The 26898-nt window shown below is 32.8% G+C and overlaps 1 protein-coding gene across 12 annotated transcripts in view; it reads right to left on the reverse strand.

The window, feature by feature from the left end:
- Positions 1–4670: 4670 nt before the first annotated feature.
- LOC143226669 (kynurenine formamidase-like) overlaps positions 4671–26898 on the reverse strand; it is a 30043-nt gene continuing 7815 nt past the window's right edge. For all 12 annotated transcript variants that reach the window (XM_076457934.1, XM_076457928.1, XM_076457929.1 and 9 more), the window contains 8 exons: positions 22206–22254; positions 21596–21681; positions 20883–20961; positions 18998–19098; positions 13302–13380; positions 8550–8685; positions 7449–7553; positions 4671–5723 (listed from right to left, as the gene is read on the reverse strand). In XM_076457934.1, coding sequence (XP_076314049.1) covers positions 5694–5723; positions 7449–7553; positions 8550–8685; positions 13302–13380; positions 18998–19098; positions 20883–20961; positions 21596–21681; positions 22206–22254 — 665 coding nt within the window. In that variant the 3' untranslated portion in view covers positions 4671–5693. The remainder of the gene's footprint in view (positions 5724–7448; positions 7554–8549; positions 8686–13301; positions 13381–18997; positions 19099–20882; positions 20962–21595; positions 21682–22205; positions 22255–26898) is intronic.

A 26898-nucleotide genomic window follows, 5' to 3' on the forward strand; every position in this document is an offset into this window, starting at 1 on the left:
TAGAATTATACATAGGTAGTTTGTCTCACACAATACACAACTTGGTATGTAGAATTATACATAGGTAGTTTGTCTCACACAATACACAACTTAGTATGTAGAATTATACATAGGTAGTTTGTCTCACACAATACACAACTTAGTATGTAGAATTATACATAGGTAGTTTGTCTCACACAATACACAACATAGTATGTAGAATTATATGTAGATAGTTTGTCTCACACAGTACACAACTTAGTATGTAGAATTATACATAGGTAGTTTGTCTCACACAATACACAACTTAATATGTAGAATTATACATAGGTAGTTTGTCTCACACAATACACAACTTAGTATGTAGAATTATACATAGGTAGTTTGTCTCACACAATACACAACTTAGTATGTAGAATTATACATAGGTAGTTTGTCTCACACAATACACAACTTGGTATGTAGAATTATACATAGGCAGTTTGTCTCACACAATACACAACTTAGTATGTAGAATTATACATAGGTAGTTTGTCTCACACAATACACAACTTAGTATGTAGAATTATACATAGGTAGTTTGTCTCACACAATACACAACTTAGTATGTAGAATTATACATAGGTAGTTTGTCTCACACAATACACAACTTAGTATGTAGAATTATACACAGGTAGTTTGTCTCACACAATACACAACTTAGTATGTAGAATTATACATAGGTAGTTTGTCTCACACAATACACAACTTAGTATGTAGAATTATACATAGGTAGTTTGTCTCACACAATACACAACTTGGTATGTAGAATTATACATAGGCAGTTTGTCTCACACAATACACAACTTAGTATGTAGAATTATACATAGGTAGTTTGTCTCACACAATACACAACTTAGTATGTAGAATTATACATAGGTAGTTTGTCTCACACAATACACAACTTAGTATGTAGAATTATACATAGGTAGTTTGTCTCACACAATACACAACTTAGTATGTAGAATTATACATAGGTAGTTTGTCTCACACAATACACAACTTAGTATGTAGAATTATACATGTAGGTAGTTTGTCTCACACAATACACAACTTAGTATGTAGAATTATACATAGGTAGTTTGTCTCACACAATACACAACTTAGTATGTAGAATTATACATAGGCAGTTTGTCTCACACAATACATAACTTAGTATGTAGAATTATACATAGGTAGTTTGTCTCACACAATACACAACTTAGCATGTAGAATTATACATAGGCAGTTTGTCTCACACAATACACAACTTAGTATGTAGAATTATACATAGGTAGTTTGTCTCACACAATACACAACTTAGTATGTAGAATTATACATAAGTAGTTTGTCTCACACAGTACACAACTTAGTATGTAGAATTATACATAGGTAGTTTGTCTCACACAATACACAACTTAGTATGTAGAATTATACATAGGTAGTTTGTCTCACACAATACACAACTTAGTATGTAGAATTATACATAGGCAGTTTGTCTCACACAATACATAACTTAGTATGTAGAATTATACATAGGTAGTTTGTCTCACACAATACACAACTTAGTATGTAGAATTATACATAGGCAGTTTGTCTCACACAATACATAACTTGGTATGTAGAATTATACATAGGTAGTTTGTCTCACACAATACACAACTTAGTTTGTAGAATTATACATAGGCAGTTTGTCTCACACAATACACAACTTAGTATGTAGAATTATACATAGGTAGTTTGTCCCACACAATACACAACTTAGTATGTAGAATTATACATAGGTAGTTTGTCTCACACAATACACAACTTAGTATGTAGAATTATACATAGGTAGTTTGTCTCACACAATACACAACTTAGTATGTAGAATTATACATAGGTAGTTTGTCTCACACAATACACAACTTAGTATGTAGAATTATACATAGGTAGTTTGTCTCACACAATACACAACTTGGTATGTAGAATTATACATAGGTAGTTTGTCTCACACAATACACAACTTAGTATGTAGAATTATACATAGGTAGTTTGTCTCACACAATACACAACATTAGTATGTAGAATTATATGTAGATAGTTTGTCTCACACAATACACAACTTAGTATGTAGAATTATACATAGGTAGTTTGTCTCACACAATACACAACTTAATATGTAGAATTATACATAGGTAGTTTGTCTCACACAATACACAACTTAGTATGTAGAATTATACATAGGTAGTTTGTCTCACACAATACACAACTTAGTATGTAGAATTATACATAGGTAGTTTGTCTCACACAATACACAACTTGGTATGTAGAATTATACATAGGCAGTTTGTCTCACACAATACACAACTTAGTATGTAGAATTATACATAGGTAGTTTGTCTCACACAATACACAACTTAGTATGTAGAATTATACATAGGTAGTTTGTCTCACACAATACACAACTTAGTATGTAGAATTATACACAGGTAGTTTGTCTCACACAATACACAACTTAGTATGTAGAATTATACATAGGTAGTTTGTCTCACACAATACACAACTTAGTATGTAGAATTATACATAGGTAGTTTGTCTCACACAATACACAACTTAGTATGTAGAATTATACATAGGTAGTTTGTCTCACACAATACACAACTTAGTATGTAGAATTATACATAGGCAGTTTGTCTCACACAATACATAACTTAGTATGTAGAATTATACATAGGTAGTTTGTCTCACACAATACACAACTTAGTATGTAGAATTATACATAGGCAGTTTGTCTCACACAATACACAACTTAGTATGTAGAATTATACATAGGTAGTTTGTCTCACACAATACACAACTTAGTATGTAGAATTATACATAGGTAGTTTGTCTCACACAATACACAACTTAGTATGTAGAATTATACATAGGTAGTTTGTCTCACACAATACACAACTTAGTATGTAGAATTATACATAGGTAGTTTGTCTCACACAATACACAACTTAGTATGTAGAATTATACATAGGCAGTTTGTCTCACACAATACACAACTTAGTATGTAGAATTATACATAGGTAGTTTGTCCCACACAATACACAACTTAGTATGTAGAATTATACATAGGTAGTTTGTCTCACACAATACACAACTTAGTATGTAGAACTATACATAGGTAGTTTGTCTCACACAATACACAACTTAGTATGTAGAATTATACATAGGTAGTTTGTCTCACACAATACACAACTTAGTATGTAGAATTATACATAGGTAGTTTGTCTCACACAATACACAACTTAGTATGTAGAATTATGCATAGGTAGTTTGTCTCACACAATACACAACTTAGTATGTAGAATTATACATAGGTAGTTTGTCTCACACAATACACAACTTGGTATGTAGAATTATAGATAGGTAGTTTGTCTCACACAATACACAACTTAGTATGTAGAATTATACATAGGTAGTTTGTCTCACACAATACACAACTTAGTATGTAGAATTATACATAGGTAGTTTGTCTCACACAATACACAACTTAGTATGTAGAATTATAGAATTATACATAGGCAGGTTCAGCCACCTTACCCAAGTCTTCACCAGGCAGCAATTTACCAAGTGGTACAGATTCATTTTTATGTATTGCTGAATGAAGGCATAGGTTATGGGGTCAAAACCATAGCATAAGAGTATTTTAACATAGAGAACAGTCTGTGTATAATTTTATACAACAAAACTTTATTTCAGTTCACTGTGATTTTATTCTTGTAATTATCTGTAGTAATTTGCAGATGTTTACAAACACAAACCTTGCAGTACAACACAGTTGTGTAGTATATATAATATAGGTGTTAATGTGATGTCTTCTTTACTGTCATGTCTTGTGTGAAGCTGTTTTGACCTGTCTGATAGACATGATTCATTAGACTACATGTCTAAGAGTTCTCTATGTAAACCTGTATGTTTGAGAACATTTTCATCAAAAGGGCACCAAGATTGTAGGATGAAGTTTTATGTTTATCTTTTATGGTTGAAAATTTCATAACAATAATTGTTCACAACTGATGAAACAACACATTCTTATCTTGATAGGTAAAAGCACAAGAAAGGTATTATTGTAAATCATACATTGTCAGCTAAACTTCCAGAGCTAGCTAACTCTTATGAGACGCATGTATTATTGTATTTGAGGCCAGAAATATCTTTAATGATGAATGTAGTCAACTACTGAACAAGTAAATTCTAATCTTTATTAATAGTGTAGTTTGAATGTTGTATCTAATTAACTGTGATCTTTACTGAATTGTATATTTTTTAATTTAATTGTGATCTGGGTTTTTAGCTTTCTTTGATCAGAACTTAAGTGTTCCTCAGGTTTACATGAAACACTTGGACCAAGAACAACTAATTTATATAATTCTAGTCCTAAGGTATTAGGCTTAACAATGTTCACATGTCTAGGATTTTTGTTTATAAATTACTGTTGCAACTTGTTGATAATTAAAAATGACATTAACAATAGTTACTTCTCAAATAATATTAAAAATATAATACATTTTCTTTGACTGGCATAATAGTTTATGAATCATAACATCAGACATTTGTTTCTGACAGTAAGTTGTGATGGACCCTAAATTTATGAGACCGAGCAAATACTTATTTCAAAACACAAACATACAGCAGCATTTAGAGAAAATATTTTATTCCAGAAGAAATACTCTATTTGTCATACAAAAATTCATTTCTCTTGAAGTTTCAAAGAACATGTCGTGGTAAAATATGAAACTTCTAAATGAGATCCAAGTGTAATAAAATCTTATACCATAAAAATCTATATGCTATAATGTTCTAATATGGTAAAAAAAATTAAGCAGATAAATTCGATTTGTTTTCCTTTTATTTACTAAAGCTTTCAACTTGATTATATTTCAAATACTGTTAACCAGAAAACAGCAAAAAAATAAGAATATAATCTTATAATTCAGGAAGTTTTCATCCCACACAAAATACTGATATCAATTTAATGAAAAATAAATTCATTATTGTATTGAAATTTAAAACTACATGAAAAATGTATTAAATCTAGGAAAACTTCAGAAACCTGATAATTATAGTTCAGAATACTTTATATTGTAATACATATGTTGTGACATTATTCAACAATGATTTAAATTTGATATGATCTAACAAAAATTTCTGAATTATAATTCACAATACAAACATTTTGAAAATACTTTTTGTTTAGGAACAATAACCTGAGTGTTATTCAAAATAAGTGTTTCTTCAAACACTTATCTGTAATTTCTCCAACCAGTATGATATTAAAATATCTAAAGGTTTATATTAACTGATCTTAAATTACAGTGAACTGTGTGGTGTACTTTATTATTGTCTCAGAACTTTCTAACTAAACAGTTTACTAGAAAAATAATGTTACCCATTTTGTTTTTTTCCCACATCTTATGACGTTGTAGTAACTTCCTTCAAATTATCAAACTTTGTATTTTTACTTTCAGACAGAAATTAACAAACTGTTTTTGTGTTATGAACTTCTAACTCAGCAAGGTAGAAATTAGAGCACAAATGTTAACACAATAAATCACAAAACAATTTATAATTAAACATAAATTGATTTATTATTTGAGTGAAAGGTCAGCCCCAAATTTTATCTGTACGTTTATCATAACATGTTTTCACTTCAGCTTCTTTTATGACTCATTCACAAAGTTTATGATTTCCTGAAAGAGAAAGAAGAAAGTATCAGTAAAAGTAGATAAACAGTAGTGTTTTATAAAACCAACATTTATAACACAAACATTCATTTAACAGGTTACAACAGCTGGGAACATTCCAGTGCATTATCTATGCCCACCACTGGTATCAGTAAGTGGGTTTTAGCATTATAAGCCTTCAAACTGACCACTGATTCATTAAGAATGAAAAAGAAAATAAATATGATTAATAATAGCAGAATGTAATTCACTTTAAACATTAAACCTTCCTTCTCAGCATCACTTTCTGTAGTTCATGAGGATTCAGTGAGTTACATTCAAAACTTAAACTTCTGTTTTAATGGCATGCTAATAAATATAACAAAAATGTAGCTAATAAATACATATTTTAATAGTATATGAGTGTTAAGTTGTTATTTTTATAAGACAATATTGAAAACAACTTTGATTTCTCCTTGTAAGTGAATTGCGACGTTTACTCTCTAGGCATCTCCTCTTCTCTCATTCCATTTACCATCCCTCAAAGAAGTACAAAATTTAACAAACTACTCATTATGATATCGTTGATATCTCAAAAAGTTGAGAGAAAAGAACAAGCCAGGTAAGACTTTATTGTTCTTCATGTGTATTCCTTCTTTGTTATTATAAAACTAATTAAATGGGAAACTTTTTATGCTCATTAAGGTTAAATCAGATAAAATAAAAAATAATAAAATGTTTTCAAATGGTATATTCCCAAACTGCTTGTGTGTAATGTAACTTAATAGTGTAATGTAAGCTGCACATTTGCCAAGTGAATTAAACCTTACAATGACACGAATAGTAGTAACAGGATTTGAAAGGCAAAAATCAATAAGATGTAAGTGTAATTATACGTATGATTTTAAAGCTATTTATGACAAACAAATACAGGGCCATATTACAATTTGAAGCCACACTATAAACAAAAGGGGTATTTAGATTTCAATTTTTTTACTGGTGGTTAAGAGGTCAGTCAAATTGATCAACCTTGGACAAATTTAAAATAAAGAATATAACAAGTAGGATATAGTTTTACTGAAAAAAAAAGTTTTGAAATTTATTTAGGAGGTTTTAGAGATTATGCGAATAGAATTTTAGATTTTTAAAACAAAGAAATGTACTTTTAATCTTAATGTGAAAATTACTTTGCACATGGGCTAGAATACAGAAATACTACATATATTAAGACAACCTTTAGCAAAAAACTTAATTTAAAAAATCTGATTTGTTGTGTACAAAACAACTATAATGTTTAATAAGTCTGGCAAATTTTGGGATGAGACACTATGTGTGTTAAAACCTATTGTACAGAAACTACACCAAGTAGAAAATGGTTGAGGGGTTGGTTGATTCACCCAACCTTGTAGGGAGAGAGTTAAGATCACATTTAGGAAATTATTTTCATAAAGTTACATAAATCTGTTTATAACTTTCATGATTATATAACATTTACTATGGAAAAACTACTTCTCTATCCCTAATTCTGAACTGCTGGTGGCACCCACTGCTATTTCGTGGCTACATCTTACCAGTAAAAAATGTGACTGGCCATCCATCAAATTATAATACCTTCACAACTGATAGGGTGAGGATGTTTGATGTTGGTTTTCAATCTCAAGACCCATGGGTCACAAGTTGAGTGTCATAGCACTCAGCCAAACCTCATACATGGAAGAAAACTTGAGTATCTCTATTTAAAAAAAAGCTCACCTTGGTCATGGTAAATTCTGGAATGCACAAATCCAACCAGATTGTGAAATGGTCACTATCTAGAATTTCTAGATATTTGGATGATAAATTTACACTCAGGAGTTGCTGTAAAGATGGAAAACAAATCTGTTTGTTAATATCCTTCAGCTGGTAAAAGTACCACAATGTTTTCAGCAATTAGGTAAAGTATTTTCACATGAACGAAGTATCAGTAAACGATTATTAATTTAATTGTTTTTAAACCTCCTCACACTGTTAATCAATCTGATAGTCCTTTTTACTCACTATGTTCCCAACCAATAACTTTTTAAAGATGTTTTACAGGTGGATATCCAACGTAAATATATCATTTTGTGTTTGACATCAAAGCACATAACAAATACTTTCATACATTGTTGTCCAACCTGCAGAACATAGCCAATATTATATGGTTTGCACAGAATAATGGAAAACAGTTTCCTTGAACAAATTATCATTTCAAAAAACCTAATTTATTGTTTTAAATAGAACAGGAACTCCATCAAAGTACCTAATTAATGTTTTATTATATTTTATAAAACAAATGCAGTAGCAATCAGTGATGTCGAGAAAACCCACTTGTAGAGATATATATATGCAAAAACGGCAAAAAAAAAGGGTTTACTTTTGTGAACCTGATGATGACCAAAGAAGGTCGAAATGTTGTTCGCTCTTCTATGTAAAATATGTTCTCAACCCAAACGAGCCGTTTTTGCATATATAAATGTAGTAACACCTGTGCAAAATATTTGTTACTGTTATTGCGAGGAGTTATTAAGAAAAAAATTTATTCAAGTAAAATGGAAAACTGTGAAACAAGCCATTAAAATAATTCCTAATTGACCAAATATTACTGAATAAGTTCTTCAGTTACAGTCTCCCATGAATACTTCAACTTTTCTCAACTTCACATTAGTAAAAAAAGTGATAAAACATTATAAGTTTTTCTCATATATTTTGCTTTATTTCGAGGGATTTTTTCTTCAAAGTGTAGTGAAAACCAAGTAACCTTTATTCGACATATTTTAACTTGTAAATAAGTCAACTTTTATCTGGCTTCTCAATAGACAGTTACAGCTTTACCTCATGATACTCTTCAGACTGCTTGTGAAATTGTGGTGAGTCATACTGTGAGACAGCAACTAGAAATCTACAATGTTGAAGGTGTTTCGAAACTTCTTTTACCAAAAACATTGGACTGTTTCTTTGAATAGCATCTCTGTAAATGTTAACAAATGTATTTTAACAATATTGAAATAACACACATGTACTATGCCACTTCATGATAATACTAATAACAATACCAAAATCGGCACAATATTAAACAAAAATAATGAAACACTGAAAAATAATAGCATAAAAACCAACATTACTACTCAATATAATATTATTCTTACATTTATCCCATTCAACCAATCCACAAGTTAAAATAAGATGTCACATTTTAAATATTACAAATCCTAAAAAATTTGAATATTCTACATTTGTTGCATACCATAAGTTAATATGAGAGATGGATCAAGCATGTACTTTGTTTTTCATTTCCTTATTTACCTTCTTATAATTCCTTTACATGCCACACACTGAGGGCACTAGAGAGCTAAGAAAGTCAGAGTAAATATTACAATGTGTGTACTGCATAACTTCTATGTGATCTGGGGCATGAGAAATGGTAAACAATTCAGCAGTGAACACAGAAACTGTAGAGGGAATCCTGTGGGCAACCACCAACCAAAACAAACCATGGAAGATCCCACAGAGTTGCCTGATTTCAAATCATTTGTATAAACTGAAATGGAAGAATAGTTCAAAAGATGTTTGGCAAAGAGAAGATTGTATTTCCAATCAGGAGTATTTGCCTTCTTCAAATGACTCAAAGAAAGGTCACACTTGAGGATGGTAACAAGCCGTGATGAGATGGGCTGACCTGTGGAGACAGCAACATCATCAAACAATAGACCCAACTCAGCTATCTATGCCTGGATATGAAGGCCAAAAGAAACCATGGAAGATCATCTGTTCTGAAAAAGCATGACTCACTACAGAAGGTAAACACAAACCCAGATGGGATGCTGTGGTAAGGATCAAAGTTTTGAAGCATACAGTAAAGACAGTTGTAAACAGCAGAAGTGTAGAGGAGGTTCATGAGACTCAATGTACAAACTCTAGATTAATAAAGTGTGAATATCCCCCGTGCAGAGCTGAAGCCCCAGATGGTGAACGAGGTCCAACATCTACGGGTCCAAGGTTCTAGCACACCCACAAACCAGAGACCTATAGTTCTGTTTCAATTGAATAAGGACACAACAGATCTTGAGCATAGAACATTGATCTCCTCTCCAAAAGGTGGAAAATAGGGTACAGAGAATGTTCAGTGCACTTGATGCATAGCTGCTTCTTGTGTGGAATTTATGTACAAAGAAAACTGCTAAAAAATGACTGCATCAGCAGGGTTGAGAATCCTTACATTTTCTGTAAGGATAGAGACACAGGATATTAAAAGTCAATCAAATCCTTAATGTCATCCATAGTTTAACGAAAACTCAACAGTTCCACAATATCAAAGTGGCTATTTTTATTTATGTGGAGGAGAATGTAACACGAAGCCCTTCTGTTTTTAACCACAATTTTTTTTCTTACTGGACAGAGGTCTACTGACCTCCAGGGATCATGCCCTGGGAGGGTAAACAGATCTCTGCTTGTGGACGAAGATTCTAGTGACTGAGGGTGTGAATAAATAATCGTTTTGCATCTTATGGCTGGAGAAGATGGAACTGAGGAAATGCCCAAATCTAAAGTCAAAGGAAGTGAACCCAGGCATCTACTGGAAGGAGTGGTGTAGACAGGAATGGGAGTAGACATACACTCATCAACTCTTTCAATCATGGAGGACAAAAGACTCTTCAGATGTTCTGCAAATGGCTCTGCTGGAGGCATGAAGAGTTCTGTCCGAGATGGGTTGGGGGGCAATAACTTCTGGGTGGGACATACTGTTCATAATCTTCCAGCACAGAGTAAGAGGGGTGTGAACCACTACAGTTAACACAGTGTAGTTCTAGTTTTTACTCATAGGCATTGGTGTCTTTACCACCACAATGAGTACACTTTAAAGAACCATGACACGATGTCTTTCAGTGACTGAACTGCTGACACTTAGAAACACCTGAGAAGGTTGAGAATGTATGGCTGTACCTCACAGTTCAGATAACCTGCCTTCACTGTGGCAGGTGGACATGGTGATGTAAACATCAAAATCAGAACATTAATAGGCATCATAATTCCATCTTGGTGAGTGAAGATTTGGCACACCGCAGAAATGCCCTGGCTGGAAAATCCAGCAAGGATCTCCAACTCAGGAATGTTCTTCAAGTCCCTCTCTACAATAACTCCTCTTGAAGAATTCGAGGTAGCACAGGGAGTAATCTCAATGGGAGTATTTCCAATACTTTTTGTATTCAAAGAGTTTGGTGTGTTGTGGAAAAGATGTTTCCACCAAATATCTCCTAGGTGCTGCTTCCTTACTGACTTGAGGGAGCCAGAAAGCCTTTATAATCCTCTTTGAATGAAAAAGAGGGACATCTGACCTGAGGATTTCTCAGATAACGAATGCAGAATGAGAAATCGAGGTGTTGGGTCCAACTTTGACGGTGACTGTATAACAGAATTGTCCATGTGTCGTCATTTTCTGATAATCTATTTTTTTTTGTCATGAATGGGGATATGCATAATAAAATAAATTTCAGTGCCAACTGTCCCCACCCATCATGGAGTGTCAAACAAGAGCACTGCAACAATGCAAGGGTTTTGTCAGCATTATACTCAAACACCAGCATCACACACAATGTTCACAACAACTGTTGAGAATGTCCAACACTGGTGCTTGGTGACCCTAGCCCAACTGGACCAGCTGACTCACCCTGGGGTGCCACCCCAAGACTGCCCATCCAGAAGAATTCAAGGCCACCAGTATCGTCTCCTACCTTACATGAGTTGCCATGCACATCAAACACATGGGTGGATATTCAGATCCTAGATAAGATGAACTGAAATTACAGAATCTTCTATGGGAGGTTCCCCGAACCACGTATAGGAATCCATCTCAAGGGGCACTTTTGTGCACATGGTTCACATTTTTAGAAGGTACTTGTAACAAAGTTGCCAATGAGCAGTTAAGTACATATTGTTTAGAAAAATGTATATTATGGGTTAAATGTTTCTGTCAGAACATCTATGATAATGAGCAAATGTTAAGTTTTATACAGTAGTGGTGTACAGCTAGAAATCAGCAACAACATGCAGTAAAGCAGTCACATTTTGTTTAACAAACATCTAGTATAACAGCTTAAAAATCCTGTCATAAAGAGAAAAGAAAATGCATATTATTTCCATTTTATTTTTAAATTCTTCTGTGAATAACTTGTGAAGATTTCATGAAAAAATAAAACTACTGATAAACAGCTGGAACATTTATTGACACAGACAGCTCATCTTGTCTAATCTGAAATATCAGTTATGATACAAATTAATGTAATAAATTGCTGTAGTAGGTGATCCTTGAGGTAAAGCATCTGATACATTGTATTATCACTTTTATTTTCATCAAGATGTTGGTCAAAATACAAATGTTCTCTAAATAACATGTTGTATCAAACATGTTTTATTAATTCTCTAAGTAACATGTTGTATCTCTAACAATGTTTATCATAGAAAAGCTCTGTAACAAAAGTGCTGAAATAGTACATCACATGCCGAGTTCTAACGGTTGTTTCTTTACTGATAAAGAACTTATTACAAAATACATATGATGTTTATGTTTTTAATTTTCTCTCTCAACCCACTTCAGTTTCAGTTATGATTCTTTGGCCTAATGTTTAACAATATACCACAAATATTATCTTGCTAGGAACAGTTATTTTGTGAAGACTTCAAAAGTTTCACTTTCAGTGAAATTTATCACTTTAAATTTCAAACATACTTTAGATTATTCTTCATATACTGCAAACAGAAAGATAAGATCAGTGTCATGTTATCTGAAGAATAACAATGTTTGAAGACAAACTTACTAGGTGTCTTCTACTGTATTTTGTTAGCATCTAAGAATACAATATTTTCTTGTTCATTGGTGAGGACACTTACCTTGGGATGACATTTCCCACTGTGTTATCTTGACTAATTACAGTGACACTTTTTTCTCAGACTTGATGTCCTAATTTTGAAGACTGTAGCATGTTCAAGACCTTTGAATCTAATTACTTCAAATAAGTACTAAAGTGTTGGTAGAAAACCATTCAAACACATGGAAAGATGGAAAAATGTTTTAGCACAAGTTTTCTTATACTCTTAAAGTTTTTTGTCACTTTTCTTTAAAAACTGTTTTATTTTATTATCTTTGTGGAAGTGTTATAATATTTTGTGTAAATCATATGCACTTCAGAAACAGGTCTAGTCTGTAATATATATAGACCACAACGACACTTACACAAGTGGCTGTAAAACCAAACCATACTTATAGCTTTTCTATTATGTTTTCTTTATTTTTAATTTTTCTTACCATAAGAAACCACTGTGATTTTTATGAATGTTCACTGTTAACAAAGTGGTGTGTTCACAATCTGGAAATGATGGTTCAGTCTTTATGCTAAGTTTGTCAACAGAGTCCACGAAACTAAAGTAGAAGTCCACAAATACAATTCATACAACTATTACAAGACCTGTTTCCACCTTCAAAGAAGGCAAGCAAGTTTCACCTTAACACACCAAGTTTTTAATTACAATAACTAAATACTATACCATAAGAAGTTTCATTTAAAAATAATAGGTAAAAATCCTACTTACTCAGTAAAATTCCCCAGTTCTGCCCAAGATGTCATCATTATGGGACACATATCAAAGATACCCGATAACAATACAAAACCTAGAAAAAAGCAACAAATGACAAAATTATAATTTTCCTCCATTGAAAGTACATTCTTACCTTCTCTCACATAAACAGCTATTCATTCAGTGCTGTCCTCTGTATACAAAAATTTGTTTTTGCACGCTACAAGCCTTGACAAAAACCTCAAAATCAACAGATTCAAATGTGTCTTGCATGTAAATCATAATGCAATAACCCTCCACTAATAAGTGTGCAACACAACCTCTAAATGCATGTGACACCCTCTATACAATTCTACCAATCTATCACTGTATTTTGATAAATACTCACTGAAAATACATTTTCAGTAGAATAAAATTACAACTTCCAATATGATACATTACCTTTTCTCACATAAATAGTTAAAATCCTACACTGGATAAGTGGAGGGACCAGTTTAATGGTAAAACAAGGCAGTCTTACTCTAAAGTATCCAAAAAAACACCCTAAAAGGGGGATCTCATAGTAGAGGATCATTCATGGGAGACAGACTCCACATGGCAAGTCAACTATGTCCAAAATCTGGACTGCTGGGAACTGACATCCACACAAGGGTCGGATGATGAGCATATTGCCAGTAAGTCAACTACAATCTAACATCTAGGCCACCAGGAACAAACATGCACATGGAAGTAGGAAAGAGGATCATACCATCTTCACCTCAAGTTCAGCAGGCCAGAGAGAATCTCCTATCTCCCCACGCTTTGAACACAGACACATTATAGTAAAGTGAGAAACTGACTGACCAATCCAGGAAACTGACACCCAGACATCTGGTATTGTAAAAATGTCACTTTAATGTAAGCTATCTCACTCAAGGCAAACCTGAAAGGAACTACCTCTAGTGCAATGACAACCTTAGTGTAATAAAGTCATCAAGGGATAACATTAGAGGTAGCACCATATTAATATGAAAACCTGCACTCTGACCCTCAACACAGATGGAGGAACAAGAGTATAAATGAGTAAGAAAGAGACACCTGTAATACATGTGAACCTATTAATTGGTCCAGCACAAATTTCAAATCTCAGACACTGAGAACCAACATCAACATACAGAGTAGGATGCAGGATTCCAGGCAAGAAAATGGACTGCAATTTTGACAGCTCACTCCAAAACTATTACATCTTCTCAGGAGCATCAAATTGTAAGGCATCTCTTAATCTACACACCACCTTGCTCTCAACTGAATGATTTTGTCATTATATCCTATTTATCACTGTCATATTCAAGAGGATGCTCCAATGGTCCACTAATAAATGGAACAGGGAGGAGAAAAGTGTTGGAGAGTCTGGAGAAACGATAACACTGGAGACAGTGCAGTGGTTAACTATGAAAACAGTATTTTCAAAAGCATACTGTATTTTATTTATTCAATACAAGACATGGCAGAGATGAGCTGTCCCCCTTCTGCTTTACCAATAAATCGTGGAAGAGCATGGTCCAGAACAGGCATACTAATGAAGCAAATATATCATGAGGACAAACCTATAAGTTATCTTGTAGAACACACTGTCTTTATAATGAGCAACATGTTATAGTGATGTAAATTAGAAATAAGTAGTCAACATGGATTTGCAGTGCAGGTTTGACTGTAAGAAGCGTATCTGGTCAGACACCACTTGAAACAAAGAGGTAAAATAAAAATCCAGACAGCAAAATAAATTAAAAAAAAGAAAGAAAGGAGATATATAGATAATTTCCCCAGTAACAATCACACCAAACTCTTATGAATTACCACAGGAAGAAGAGGAAGATGTAGTGATCCGATGAAGACTGAAGAAGAGGAAGATGTAGTGATCTGATGCAGACTGAAGATGAAGATGTAGTGATCTGATGCAGACTGAAGAAGACGAAGATGTAGTGATCTGATGCAGACTGAAACATGAATGTTGCCAACTGGAGAATTTCATCTGATGGATGAAGGGAGTGAGATAACAGGGAAAAGATAAAGTGCTGATTTGATGAAAAAACATCTGGAACAAATTACAGGAAGATGACAATAAAGAATAAGCCAACTGAATTAAAAGCTGAACCCAACTGGTCAGGATGAAAGAAGAAAAGTCACAAATAGAGGATGACTGCCAGGGAATGAATAGGCAGAAAAGGTCAACAAGGAAGGAAGCCTTGTAGGCAGTATAACAACAAAGAACACAGACAGGACATTGTACTCTATCTGGATCCAACCAGTGATGAAGGTAGAAAACTGAAAGGAGGAAAACTGGTGAGAAGGCAGAATCACCCTCTCATGCTGCTGAAGTTTATGGAAGGAAAGGTTGATCAAAATAATGGAAGATATATGTGGAATGATATAGAGTACATGAAACATCTATAGCAAATAAATCTGACTGATGAACTCCAAAGGCTAAAAGGAGAAGGAAATGAATGTGGTAGAAATGCAATAAAAGAGAAAGGGTAAGAAAGGTAAAACCAAGAAAAACAAAAGGTGTGGGATAACGCAGCCCAATAATACACAATCAAGGAGACAGAAGATCCTGATCAAAAATTCAAGTGACGAAATTCTTAATATTAGAAAGAGTGGATCTAGAATGTGAAAATCCTGACCATCAAAAGAAAATGTTCAACTTATGCTGATAAACTTTCCTTGAGAAAGGGCAAGTGAAACAAGCTAAAATAAAAGAAACAAGGAAACAACCCACCTGGATCTCCTTGCCAAAGAATGGATAAAAAACAGGCATGAATAAATATTGCTGAATGAAATGTCAGTGATCCAGGTTGATTCAGAAAGGATGGAGTAAAAGGAAGAGGTAAGGTAATGGATGGGTGGACTAGCTGGAGCAGCTACAGGAAATGAAGTTGTACTGGCCAGAAAGGAGAAATAAGAGAGACAACATGGAAACAAGACCTGGTGGCATTTTACTAATTGAGATGAGCTGCAACTGTAGAATTCTCAGAATCGATTGTAACAAGATGATTCCTCACAAGATCATGAGGCAATGGAAAGAAAATGGTATCTGACAATAGAAGAGGGGAAAGTGGACAAGTCTTAAAATAATACAAGAATAGTCCTCAAATCTGTGGCAAAAAGTCACCAAAGGGGAACAAAATCAGATATGCAAACCCTCACTGAATAGGAACTCACTAGGTTGGCAACATGTCCATCTGCATCATGTAAATTGAAACGAAAAGTGCATGGAACAGGTAAGGGCTGAGAAAAAGTGGACAAGAAACAGTAATGGTGGTATGTCCAGGCCCAGAATGTGAAATGATCCACAAAGAGAGAAATGGTAATTAGGTATCACACCAACTCCACACAGGATTCCAAAGTCTCATGAATATCACTAAAAACATAATGCTGGATAAAAAAAATGGTTCATGCATAAGTCCTGAGATAAATTGGTGGTAAATGATGTGAGACAAAGCTGCATTCTCCAAAAGGTTTCAACGACAAAGAAACCATGTGAGCAAGACTAGACCCAAAGAAAAAAAATGTCAAAATGGAAGTAACAAGAGAGAGGCATCCCCTCAAAAAACATTCAGTATCTCTGTGGATCACCTCAAAAAGAAGATGGATAATAAACCAGTCACACAGGAGAGTTGATAGAATAAGGCAAAACTGGGAAAACTGGGCATGGGATATATAAAACAGGATAATAGTGTTCCACACAAAAACACAGGCAAAATCATTGATTCTAACTGTTTAGGATCAAGAAATGGACACTTAGTCTGATGACAGACCAAGGCAAACTGGCACCCTAAATCATCTGAGAAATAACATGCTCAGCATGTACCCTAATATTCAGGAAAAAATACTGAAAAGAGGTTATGTAAAAATTAAAAATAGGGATCATATGAAAGTGGCAAAAAGAAAAATATAGAACATATCTGAGAAATCATGTCTAAAAAAGCCATATTAGGCCTAGCTCATTCCACAGTAGGGGCATATGAAGAAATGGCAAAATTAGATGAAGGATATAAGCTGTCAGAATCCTCACTGACCTGAACAAGTTTGGCATGTTCAGGAGAAATAGGTTGGTTCATATAATGATCAATCTTATGGCAGATGATAGCCAATAAATCCAAAGATGTCACTGCCTCCTGTAGCCTGTATGAATGTACTAGTAGAAGGCATGATCTCTGAATTGGTAACTTGAACTTCAAAATTTACTGTGTATAAATGAAAATTAATCACAACTGTTTGATGAAAAAAAATTAAAAGCTAGTAAAATAAATTATCTGAAAAGTCATTATCTGTTCAAAAACAAAATACCCACTTTGGAATAATAATGAAAAGAAAATCAAGAAATGACAGTCATAGTGCTCAGAGTGTATCACTGATTGTAAGGTGCATGGGAGCTCAATGCTTATGACTTGTGAAATTATTTGCACATAGAGAGCGGTACTGAACAACCATAGCTATTAGTATGAGAGGAAATAACACTATATCTGAAGCCACTGTTGTAGTATGAATGCCTTTTATAAGCTGGCAAAGCAAGATTATAGTTAAACATACTTGTCATAAAACATTATATTAGGCATATTATATCGTTCAACACCATATTTATAATTAGCCCTTCAGGAATATGAGATTCAGAAGTATAAATTATTTCAACCATATTATATGCATTGCTTATGATGTGTGTTGTTCAATCCAGAGTCATTCAAACTGGCTGGGATACAGAGAATGTAGTAATGGTTAGAATATTATTTATATTGGCCTTTCATCGCAACAGTTATGGTGTGAATGCCTTTTAGCAGCTGACAAAATATGATTATAACTAATTATACTTCTTACAAGACATACAATATGTTAAACGGCTTAAATCACATAAGCTGAAAATATAAAAATTTTCATAATTCTGCAAAATGACACAATTTCATTAACTTAGATTTCTTTTACTCATCCATTTTATTACACCCTGTTTAAAAACACAAATTATTTATATATTTGAATAATTTTCATAAATCTTTAAGTACCACCTTTCAATAATAATGAGTTAATAATGAACTGCTAACAAAATTTTTAATCTTCCAGATTACCAAAGTGCATTTATAGGGAATTTTGCAATGAGGAATGGGATATGTATTTGCCGACTTTTCAAACAAAAACTGATTTTAGCCATTGTAACTGCAATGCAAACACAATACATTGATCAAAATGTCTTTGTATTTCTATCACTTCTACTTTATAAACATCTAGGGTAGTAAAAGGAAAAAATTTAAACACTAACACCATACATCTGGTTTTCTAATTCTACTGATGAAGGTAATATAAATATGAATGCACAACATAAAAGTGCATAAAACAACTACTGATGTTCAAAACTAGTTTTAATACCCAGGTAGTTACTGTACTTAGTATAACAAAAATAATTTAACAAACTCATTTCTGAACAAAATTCAAATCAGAAAGAAACCATTATTTCATAGCCCTGTTCAAAAACACAGAAATAATAAGATGATTTAAAGGAATTATTCTAGAATGAACTACAACTTCTTTCAGGACTCAAGTGAGGATGCAATTATGATGATAAAAAAATCAAAATACTAGTACCTAAACATTTATTCTACACATTCTGTGTTAATTTTTTGTAAACTGCTTCACAAAGTATCCACCAGGTGTCGTAAGGAAATTGTTTATTTCTTCTTTACCTTTAATCCACAATGCATGGTCAGGATTGGCCATCAGCGGTGAAGATGCAACCATTGCAGCAATGTGGGCTCCAGCTGAGTGTCCCAACACATAGATACCCCTGAAAAGTGCTAAAAGCATTACTAAACTTTACTGGTTTACAAGATTTATTATTAAGGCTGTAAATTTAAATTATGTATTTTCATTTCATAAACTTTTTTATTGAGTTATGCTAGAAATATAACAGCTTTAAATCTTTAAACACACTTAGTAGTGCCAAAACACAAACACTTTACACTATCTCAGGAACCAGTAAACAAATAATCAATTGGTAGAACACTAGATAAAAGAAAGTTAAAGAACAGTTGCCTCGCTTCAGCAACTCTTCTATGAGATAAAGAAGTGCACAAAAAATGCATCTGGGAATATTTAAAAAGTTCCTTACAAATTTAAATTAGCTGTACATAAATTTAAAGAACTGATATCAGTTACATTTATAGTTGCTTTCTGTGACCTAATATATGTACTTTTAAAATTCATGTTTGAAAAATTCTGATCTTGCTAAATGTAACACATTTGTGTTTTGTTCAGTGTTTACAAGTATAAGTTTTACTACTAATTCTTATAAATCATAACATTACCCATGAATTGTCCTAGAGAATCAACATTTCTTCACATTAAGAACTTTCTTGATTATTGTATACCATACTCTAATAGCATAATAATCTTCAATAAAAGAAATACCAATTTGACCTTATTTCTTGATGATGAGAAAGCTACTTGAAATAAAAATGTTTTTCAGAATGGCTGGTATGGGTATTAACATTTTTATTGATAAGGAGAGAACAATGTTTTGACATTCCTTGGTCATCTTCAGGTTAAGAGAAAGAGTTTGCAACTGATCGTTGCTGGACACCCTCGACCATAAGACGTGTTTGGCAAAGGTCACTTGCAAACTCTTTCTTAACCTGAAGATGACCTAGGAAGGTCGAAATATTGACCTCTTTTTGATAAAATATTTTTTTCTAATAATAATGTAAGTAATAGTTTTTGCAACTAAGCAAAACAAGTTTTCTTTAAAATAATTTGCAATGAATAATTCAAAATATCACATGAACCTTATTATCAGTAGTTACACATTTTGTATCAAATTCTGAGACATACATGCTTCATTATCATGCAAGTAACCATTTTATACTGAAATCAAGGTTATGAAATTGTATATTTAAAAAACTAATTTATAATGCATAAAAACAAACAATACAAACATGCTTTGAAAAGCACTGTAGACATAGAACACAGGAAACATTAGAAATACATATCAGTTGTATTGGTGGTATAAATCTGAAACTTTTAGATTCCAACATCGTATGCAAGCAAGATTTTACCACAAAAGACTTTAATATTCCTATTATTGTAAGCTACATTTTGAATTTTATAATTTGAATATTAGCTAGGGAGAGAGCTGTAGGTCTTAACGATAATGATAAAATAGGCCTAGAATAATTAAAAAAAACTTTTAAGGATGTGACAGTGTTCTGGCATATTTAAAGCTAGATCACATACATGAGAGTTGTGAAATGTATATGGTTTTCAAGAAAGAGAGTGAACCACTTCAATGTTACTTATCATGGTTACTTGGTGCAAATAAGGTGATTTCATTTTGCATCAGTCCATGTACTGTTAAGAGTTTTGAATATTATTTGTAATGCAGCCCTATCACAATTTATGACAATGTGCAAGTGGTTCAAGCTTGTAAAAAATCAGAAGGAAATAAAGTAATTTTATTGTGGACTGAACTGAATTACTTCCATCAAATAATTTTAAAAGAACCCATCCATAAAAGAACAATAGAGCAAAACTTACATCAGTTGAAATACTTCAGTATCATATATGCTCCCTTACCTCGAACCTCGAGACTTTGCCATATCAATAACATGTGCTATAGCTCGACACATATCTGCCACAATATCATCAAGGGTTGCTAGTAGTATGGACAGAACATTCAAGTTGTAAACAAACTGAACACAATATGACACCATGTGATACTAAGCACAAAATTCTACTGACATTAGTTTGAAACTCATAAAATTTTTAAAACATTATCAATTTGTTCAAGATCTGACAATACGATGTGCCATAATAAAACGACAAACAACCTATTTTTGCACTATAGCTATATTCTCAATACTAATAAAAGAGCTTTTTTAAAAAATAATAATTTGTCTTAAAATATGTGGTGATAGTCTCATAAAAAATTCCCAATATTAGAGGTTACACATTCCTAACAATATTTTCTTCAACCATTAAAAATTACCAATCTGGTTGGAATGTTGGTTGTAACAGCTTTGTGAGTAATCTTTCTTCTTAGTAAGTTAAACAAGCAATACATCAGACTCATTTTAATAACCTCCATTATTAAACTACTATCTTATTAAAGAGTTTTACTAACTTATTTCCTAAGTTCTGATGAATGCCACTTGCCCACATTTTTTTATAAGTTATCTGAGCACTCCAGTAAATCCATGATTGTAATAACTGTTGAATAGGAGATGCCTACTTTTCAGTGTATTCAAATAAGCCTAACATTCCTCTCTGTTATAATATTTCTGCCTTACCTTTAGGAGCAAGACTGTAGCCTGCAACAACACACAACATTCCTGCATCAATGAAAGGTGAAGCTACAAAACTTGAATCTTCTCGGCTGAAAACACCATTAGAGCACCACAAATGAAACATTTTAAATTTAGGGTTAGATCAGGGTAATCAAGTATTCTTATGCATGAATACCACATTTTAATCCTTACATAAAACCATCATCCAAGACAAGATAGAAAATACCTAATTTTAAGTACTTGATATTTAAATTAGAATTTGTAATGCAAGATAAACAACAGCTTTATATTATGCAATGAAATGTTTAGTAAATGATAAAACCAACTCTGACCACTTGTGAAAGAGGCTATCCACATTATCTAATAAATCATTATTTCTTCCATAACAAAATTAATCTTACCTGAACCTTTGGGTATTCTTTACACATTTAGCTTGTCTTTCCTCAATGAGTGACAATCATGTGTGACAGCAGAAAAGTTTATTTCATATTGTTAAAAAAAATGTAAAGTTATTTTAAGTTCTGTTGTTTATGATATAAGGGATGCATTAATAGAGACATATAATTTATTTAATTAGACATTGGAGAACGAAACTATATTAAAATAGACTTACCGACCCATAATCCATCCACCACCATGGATTATTACTAAAATAGGAGAATCTGTAATTAAGAAAAAGAAAAAAGTATCTAATTTAATCAATTTTAATTTGAAAATATTTCATGTTCAGGGTTTTAAAGTGATCAATGCTACTTCATACAATTTCATAATATTTTATCTCAAATCTCGATGACTCCTTCAAATTAACATCTTTACAAACAAATCACAAGAAGTTTGCAATAAACCTGCTTAGAAAATAGATAACACTTAGCATAAAACAATTCAAACTTCATGATCTATAAAATTAATAATTCACCTATTTTGTTAACCCTCAGATTTTGTGCAAATATTTAACAGTAAACATAACCCTTTCACAACAGGCTTGGTATAGTACAGAAGTATATAAACACATTTGCACATATTAAGTATTTATACTATAACATTTGATACAGTATGTGTACCTTCACAAAATTTGGCAGACTTTTAGTAAAGGTTACAAGTTTTTTGTGCACAAAAAATCAGATTTCTTAATTTAATAGTTTTACTAAAGATTTGTTTGTGAAATTATTGAGACCGTTTGGTTGTTAGTCCAAGTGTGAAGTGATTTCATGTTATAATTAAAAACTATTCTTCATCCCAAAAATCTCAAATATTACTTGTGTAACCTCTAAAACTTCGTCACCACTGATTAAAACCTCATAAATACATTTCAAATGTTTGTTTTCAGTAAGGCTATATATTTTAGTTTCTGTATCATATGAGAGGTCTGTCAATTGACCAACCTTATAACCATCATAAAAATATTAGAAAATAATTTTTTTGAGCTAGAATGACTAAATGTTATAAAATGAAAATACAAATGTTTAGTCCAAACAGCATAAGTCTCATAAAGTTATATATTTATCATTTTTATTACATTGACTTTGCATTGAGACAGTACACATGTACTCATTTTACTGCATCCAATAATTATTAATACAAGACTTACCTGGTCTTAGCTGTGGTTTAGTAGACTAGTGTTAGGAATTATACAGTAACATTTAGATCATTATGTATAATATATTATTACTATTTAGAAATATATTACGAAACATTTTTCTTAACAATTATCTCTTATAGCTATGACCTCTGAACTCTGTTGCTACTGGGCATAAGTTATTGAGCCTTTTAAAATTTCACATGTGGAGAATATCAAATTTCTTTAGGGTTTTTTATATATACAATTGAATAACTTAAAAATCATAAATAACTATACTGACATCACAGAATTCCACTGTAATTTATTAAGCTAAGTAACTAAACTGTATTTAAGTCTTTAAAAAGTATGAAACTTTTTTAACCTACGTCCTTGAAATCTTGCTTTGAAAGAACAAGGAGGACTTCTAACACATTAAAATGACTGAGGAAACCACTACAGGGATATTATAAGCTGTTCATTGGTTATTCATGTCATATATTGTAGTAAGAGTATATAAGAAACCATTTTCATAACTGAAAACGGGTAAAGGGGGCCACTGTATTTGATTCAGTACATAAACCATATCTCACCAAAATAAACAAATATTAGGTTCTTATTTTATATTATAGCTCGATAATATTAGTAATTTGAGTTCCCAATTTATATAAAACTATATATTTAGTATTTTGACATCACAAACATCTAATTTTAAACAGTGTTACAATCAACATACCATGTGACTTACTAAAATCTATATTTAGATGTGTTCTTTTAATATTTACTTTTAAAATAAGAAATTAATTCATATATTATATTAAAGCTTGAATTATAATCTCAAATACTTGTTTAATTTCTGAAATCTCCAACATATATTTCAAAGTTTGTTTTCAGTAGAACTTTATCTTCCATCTGTTATATACTCTAATCTCACTTGATGTGAGATCTGACAATTCAACAGATCTCATAATCACCATAAAAACTTGCAAAATGAACATAAATTATGATTTTTTCATTCCAGAATGACAATGTATTATAACACAAAATATTGAGCCTACATGGCTTAAGTTTCATAACATTATACATTTATATATTACTTTTATTATATTGACCAATCAGCTGTTCATCGCTAATGCAGAAGTTACAAACATGCAAGGCATGTGCATTCATATTATGATGTCCAAAATATAAAACTCACCTTTAGCCTTCACAAAGAGATGTCTTCACCATGTTTCAATGGTCTAGTATTTTGTAAAAATACTAATAAAAATAAAAATAAAATTTTGTCGTTCTTGGTTGTAACGATGGCATGATGATAAAATATGTATGATTGTAACCCGAGTGACACACAAACCACACATTGGTGCATCGGTACCAGATAAAAGGAAGTGGTGAGTTAAAAAACTGTGACCAATACATAGCCAAAACAACTTCCTTCCTTTGATCTTTACAGAAACAAGATGGCCAAAGAACTAAAGAAGACTTCATTTAAAACAGCATATTATCTTGCTGATCACTCCAAGACAATTGCTAACTGGTGTACAGTCAGGTTTTGATAACTGGACCAACATCCATGTATGGAACAGGGATGGTGGTGATAGAGCCAGAGCAGATGGACTTTGTGACTCTGTCAGGTAGCTCATTCCCATGAATACCAACATGACCTGGTATAAAAAAAAAAATGGACAGAGATAAATGATAGAGAGAGAATGAATTCCCTATACAATCTTCAAACCTCAATCAGATTCTCCTTAACTCTTCATTTTTCAAGAGAAAACAGCTTCAGGGATTTCAGCCTATCCTCATATGACAACCACTGCATCCCAGGCACCATTCTCGTAACCCTTCTCTGAAACATTTTCAAAAATTTGATATCGTTCCTAAGGTAGAAAGCCTAAGAGTGAACACAATTCCAAATGCAGCCTAACCAGTGACCTATTCAAACAAATTATAACCTCTTTAATCCTGTAATTCAATAAATCTGTAGATACAACCTAAAATCCCATTTGCCCCACCATTAAAAACAATAAATTGTTTGGATGACTTTAAAAACTGATCAACTACTACACCAAGATTCCTTTCATAATTTTGTTAAATTTATTCCCACAGAAATAATACAATTCAGATTATGATAACCCACATGCATTATTTTGCATTTATTACAATTAAAACTCATCTGCTATTTATTTTTCCAACTCAATAAACGATCTAAATCCCTTTGTAAATCATCAACATCCTCTTCACAGCCAGCAACAACCAAGCCTCTATTATCATCTGCAAATTTAAATAATTTATTGACCATTCCTTCAGAAAATAAGAGAGGAAAGGTCCTAAGACTGAGCCCTGAGGTACACCCAATTGTTATATTAATCCAGTTTGACTAAATTCCATTCATAACAACTTTCTGGTTTCTTCCATCCAGCCACTTTTCTATCCAGTTTCCTAACTTATCCCCCATACCTGCAGAGATAATTTCTTACAAGCCTTTTATGTGATACTTTGTTAAATGCTTTCCAAAATTCCAGATATACCAAACCTACACCCTTACCTTCAGCTACACTGCCAGCCAAAATCTTAAGGCCAATGAACATAACCAAAAATATGCATTTTTGTTAGACTCAACCACTTATTTAATTAGAGCTTCAAAAGATGAAAATAAGAAAAGGAAAAATAAAAAAAAACTTTTTTAGCATTTAATAAGGAAAATGTGAACACTATGAAATTAGTCTAAATACTAGCTGGTCAAAAGTTTAAGACCATACTGAAACGAAGTGTTAATTGGTAAACATGTAACGAAATTTAGTCATTTATGTTCAAGCATTAGCGTTGTCAACATCTCTCACTGACATATCATGTGTTACATTGGGTAAAAACATGGCAAAGGCTAAAAAGTTGACAAAGTTTGAATGTGGCAGAATTGTCGAGCTGCAAAAGCAACTTCTCTCCCAACGTGCCATCGCTAGTAAGATTGGGCGTAGTAAAACTGCTGTTGAAAATTTCTTAAAAGACCCTGAGGAACATGGAAAGAGAATTATGCTGGCGTTGAGCAGGAAAATTCCACAGGTTGTCCGGCAAGACACCAGCCGATTATTGAACCACATTGAGGCCCTTATGGATGCAGAATGCAGCTCAAGAACAATAAGGTGGCATCCATGAGAGAAAGGCTTTAAAAACTGTAAACGTCTTCAAAAGCCACACCTTCTTCCACATCACGAAACAGCTCGGTTAAACTTTGCTGACAAGCACCAAACATGGGACATAGAAAACAGGAAGAATGTTTTGTTCTCTGATGAGAAAAAATTTAATCTGGATGGTCCAGATGGCTTCCAACGTTACTGGCATGATAAGGTTATCCTACTGGGGACATTTTCTGCATGACACAGTGGAGGAGGTTCCATCATGATCTGGGGTGCTTTCTCTTTCCATGGAACAATGGAGCTTCAGGTTATACAGGGGCGTCAAACAGCAGCTGGCAACATTGGCATGTTGGAGAGAGCATCTTTACTGACTGAAGGCCCTCACTTGTGTGGAAATGACTGGATCTTTCAGCAGGACAATGTTGCAATCCACAATGCCTGCAGGACATTTTCATGGCAAATAACATGATTCTTTTGGACCATCCAATGTGTTTGCCCGAACTGAATTCCATTGAAAATGTTGAGGGCAGATAGCAAGAGAAGCTTATAGGAATGGACGTCAATTCCAAACAGTGCATGATCTTCGTGAAGCCATCTTCAGCACTTGCAATAAC

The sequence above is a fragment of the Tachypleus tridentatus genome, chromosome 9 (assembly GCF_004210375.1).
Source record: "Tachypleus tridentatus isolate NWPU-2018 chromosome 9, ASM421037v1, whole genome shotgun sequence".
Lineage (NCBI taxonomy): Eukaryota > Metazoa > Arthropoda > Merostomata > Xiphosura > Limulidae > Tachypleus > Tachypleus tridentatus.